General features: G+C 46.4%; 1 protein-coding gene across 1 annotated transcript in view; it reads right to left on the reverse strand.

The window, feature by feature from the left end:
- ATP6V1D (ATPase H+ transporting V1 subunit D) overlaps positions 1 to 3442 on the reverse strand; it is an 18926-nt gene extending 15484 nt beyond the window's left edge. Inside the window, exon 1 of the mRNA XM_008071904.1 lies at positions 3096 to 3442. Coding sequence (XP_008070095.1) covers positions 3096 to 3136 — 41 coding nt within the window. The 5' untranslated portion in view covers positions 3137 to 3442. The remainder of the gene's footprint in view (positions 1 to 3095) is intronic.
- Between the last annotated feature and the right edge of the window lie 23 nt (positions 3443 to 3465).

The raw sequence follows: 3465 nt of genomic DNA on the forward strand, positions 1-3465 counted from the left end.
ACTAAAAAAAAAAAAAAAATCTGAGTAATAAAATTCAGCAACAAATTATACAATCCAGACAACTACAGTGATATAAGGGATATAGTTTAATATGACTGGAGTTATAATCAACTGCAAAAATAGCATGTGTCAATGGACCTTTTCTTAGATTATACTGAAATCTTTTACTATAGGGCTAAGGACGCTGAAACAATTCCACAGCTGGAAGAGACTTAAACACTAATTTAAAGATTAGGAAAATGCCGGGCTCGGTGACTCAGCCTGTAATCCCACGCCTTTGGGTGGCTGAGGTGAGTGGATTCCTGAGCCCGCGGGTTGGAGACCCGCCTGGGCAGCGAGACCTCATCTCTACAATAAATCAAAAAATCAGCCGGGCGTGGTACCGCATGCCTGTAATTCCGGCTACTCGGTAGGCTGAGGCGGAAGGATTGCCGGAGCCCAGCAGGCGAGGCTGCAGTGCCCGGGAGCGGCCACTGCACTCCAATCTGAGCGACCGAGTGAAACTCCAACTCAAAAAAAAAAAAAAAAAAGGATTAGGAAAATGAGGCTCAGAAAAATAAAACAACTTTCTCCGAGTCACTCAGTGAAGAAAAGGCAGAGAAGGAACCTGAACCCAGTTTTTAACTCCAGTGACTCATCCAAAGCTCAAATGTAGGTCTACTGCATCCCAACCATACGCCACACTGCCTCACCTAAAAGGTGACAAGCAGCAGCAGATGAGTTTCTCTCTTTGAAAAGCCAGCTATCACTGGCTGACTTTGCATTGACTAGCCTCACCAGAGGTCTTATCAAGTGAAGTTAGTTTAGTTTCCAGCCTGAGCAGGAGCTATCCACCCCAATGTGTGCATTTAACATATCATATTGTTGACACTAAATACGAGAACTTGGGCTCAAACTGCCAGATTAAATTTAAGTCAAATCCTAGTACTGCACATTCCAGCAAGTTGACTGTGTAAAGGCAAACTGGCTGAAAAAGATGAATTACTGTGTTAATTTCAATTTCTTCCTAGGTTATGGCCCCTCTGGAACACAGGCAGATTTTAACACTTGAGGTTCTAAGAGTAACCTGACACTTTGCTTGAGGTTCTAAGGTGCCCACGCACTTACAGCTAATTATGTAGCAGAACCTGTATTTAACTGACTTCTGTTGACTCCAAATCTTTCATGTCTCTTGCTTCCACTCTAAAAATGGTTTGCTTTCTCTGGTGCTTAAGTGGGTGAAAGCAACATTTCACAGAATACTGTAAAGTGGAACTGTGTGTGAAACATTGGTCACTAGAATATTTTCTAGCCTAGGACTTTTAAAACTTGTTCTTTTACGTGTTTCAGAGCTGCTCAGCCCTTCAAAAAAAAGTTTGACCTTCAGCAATGACTTTTCTTCCAGTTGAATCAAAGACATCTGACTACATGACAAAGAACCTGCTGTGGGGCCCTGGGAAAAATATTTAGAGAAGCCATTATTTCCTGCACCTAAATTTCCTCTCAATCAACAAGCTGAGCACTTTCAAATAGCAGTTTTCACCTTCATAAGCCTATGATTTTTCTTGTCTGAGCCCCAAGAAGTCCATTTTCGCCTCTCAGTCTCAAAGTAAATGAAAAAAAAGTTACTACTGTTAAAGATAAACACAGTCAGACTTTATTAAAGTGGTGAAAACATTTTATTCCTTGACAGTAGGGGAAAGCACTAAGCTCAATTCTGAATTGTGCAGAGATGATTGGGCGTTTCAAAGAGAAAATGAGGGAGAGGAGGGGGCTAGCAGGCCACAAGTAGCATCAGAGAAATGGAAAATTACAAAGGGTTGATTAGTGTAAATGCGATGCTAGCTGGCAACTAGGAAGTTAGAATTTTGTCCTCCCAGAGACTGGGAGACCAAGGCCCTATCCTTCCTGATGATTACATTTCAAAGGATTGAAGTCTCTCGGGTCCCTGAAAGAGACACTTCTGAGTAGGAAGAAATACATATTCACAATTGTAAGCTTGCTTAGTAAACGCCCCCCAAAAAAGGTCTAGGTCTATCAATCAAGTGTTGGCTAGAACAAATAGTGAATCCTCTTGGCAGCTTTAAGTTTTATCAGTCAGGCAGTTTAATGGGAGACTGGGGTCTTCCCAGGGACACTGCCTCATGCTGCTAGAATCCATGCTGGAGCTTGGATGTCTCTCAGTGCCGAGGTTTTGACTGAATGTGCTGGGAATTCTGCAGTTCTCACCACCCCAGAGTAGTCCTGATCCTTATCTTCCTACTTAGTACAGTTTTTAGAAAGTCAGTAGATGAAGGTAAAACACAAATTAAAAAACTTTGTTAAGCGCTGTAGTCGCCCTAGCAGAGACAGAAATCTGGGTTTCGGACGTGAATTGCTTTATTTTAAGCATCCTCAGATTCTCTGAGAAAAAGGACAGGATGAGGAAAAACAACAGAACACTCCCACAGAGATAGGACCACAATGAAAAGACCTAAACGTCAGAGTCAAAACTGGTTTTCTGCTTTCTCACTGGGGGGGAGGGGGCAGTATATTAATGGAGGTCTGAACAAGGTGCGGTGGTGAGAGCAAAGCGAGTGCCTCAGAAACACAGGGCACGTTGGCAGGATCTTGGAAAATGAGTAAGGGATGCAAGATTGAATCCGACGTCCATGCTAGGGCGATTCGATTCAATCCCCACGTTGTCTTAGGGACTCCTCCTACGAGTATATGCCTCCCATCGCAGTAAACGTCCCTTCTCAGAGCATTTATGAAGCCTCGTTGGCTTTTCCGTCCCTCTGCTAAACTGGGAGCTCTGTGAGGGCAGAGGTGGCGAAGGTTCAGCTGTATCAATCCAGTGCCCAGCTCAACAAGGGTATGTGGAATGAATGCCACTATTAATGGGAGTAGGCCGGACGCCTTTTCCTGTGGGCTGGGATCGCTCTGTCCAGCCTACTTCATTCAGGAGGATTGTGTGATGGGCCATCACAGAGCCTCCCCTCGGACTCACGAAAAGAGCCTGGGGAAACGGCCCAGGGAACAAGGAACCTCGCAGGTGGCCCAGGGTACAGAAGGAGCGCGCTCCGGGCAGGCGCTCCCGGACCTGTGAGCGCCGCTAGTACGGTTCTTTTACTTACATTCGCGAGGGGAAGATCTCAATTCGGTCTTTGCCCGACATTCTGACGATGACTGTGGGGTTCGGCTCCCCGACCCGGCAATCTTGGTTGCAATAGTTCCACCACGGGCCGCCACAGCGACTTCCTCTGTGGGAGTCAGCTGGCTGGAGTCACTTGACCCCTCTAGTTGCTAAGAGGCAGCAAGGATACCCACATTTTTACTTCCTCTTCCTGTTGTCATGGGAGGGGAGGGGGTGGACTGAACGGAGGCGATGCCCGGATGTCCAGGCGCACGCATCGCGGAACCGCCCCTCAGTTCTGGTTTGCCTCCCAACCCCTCCCCCCACAGTTCCCCAGCGGCTGCGTAAAGCGCTGCACGCGCCTGGCCAAA

The sequence above is a fragment of the Carlito syrichta genome, unplaced genomic scaffold (assembly GCF_000164805.1).
Source record: "Carlito syrichta isolate Samal-C Ts95f unplaced genomic scaffold, Tarsius_syrichta-2.0.1 Scaffold113598, whole genome shotgun sequence".
Taxonomy (NCBI): domain Eukaryota; kingdom Metazoa; phylum Chordata; class Mammalia; order Primates; family Tarsiidae; genus Carlito; species Carlito syrichta.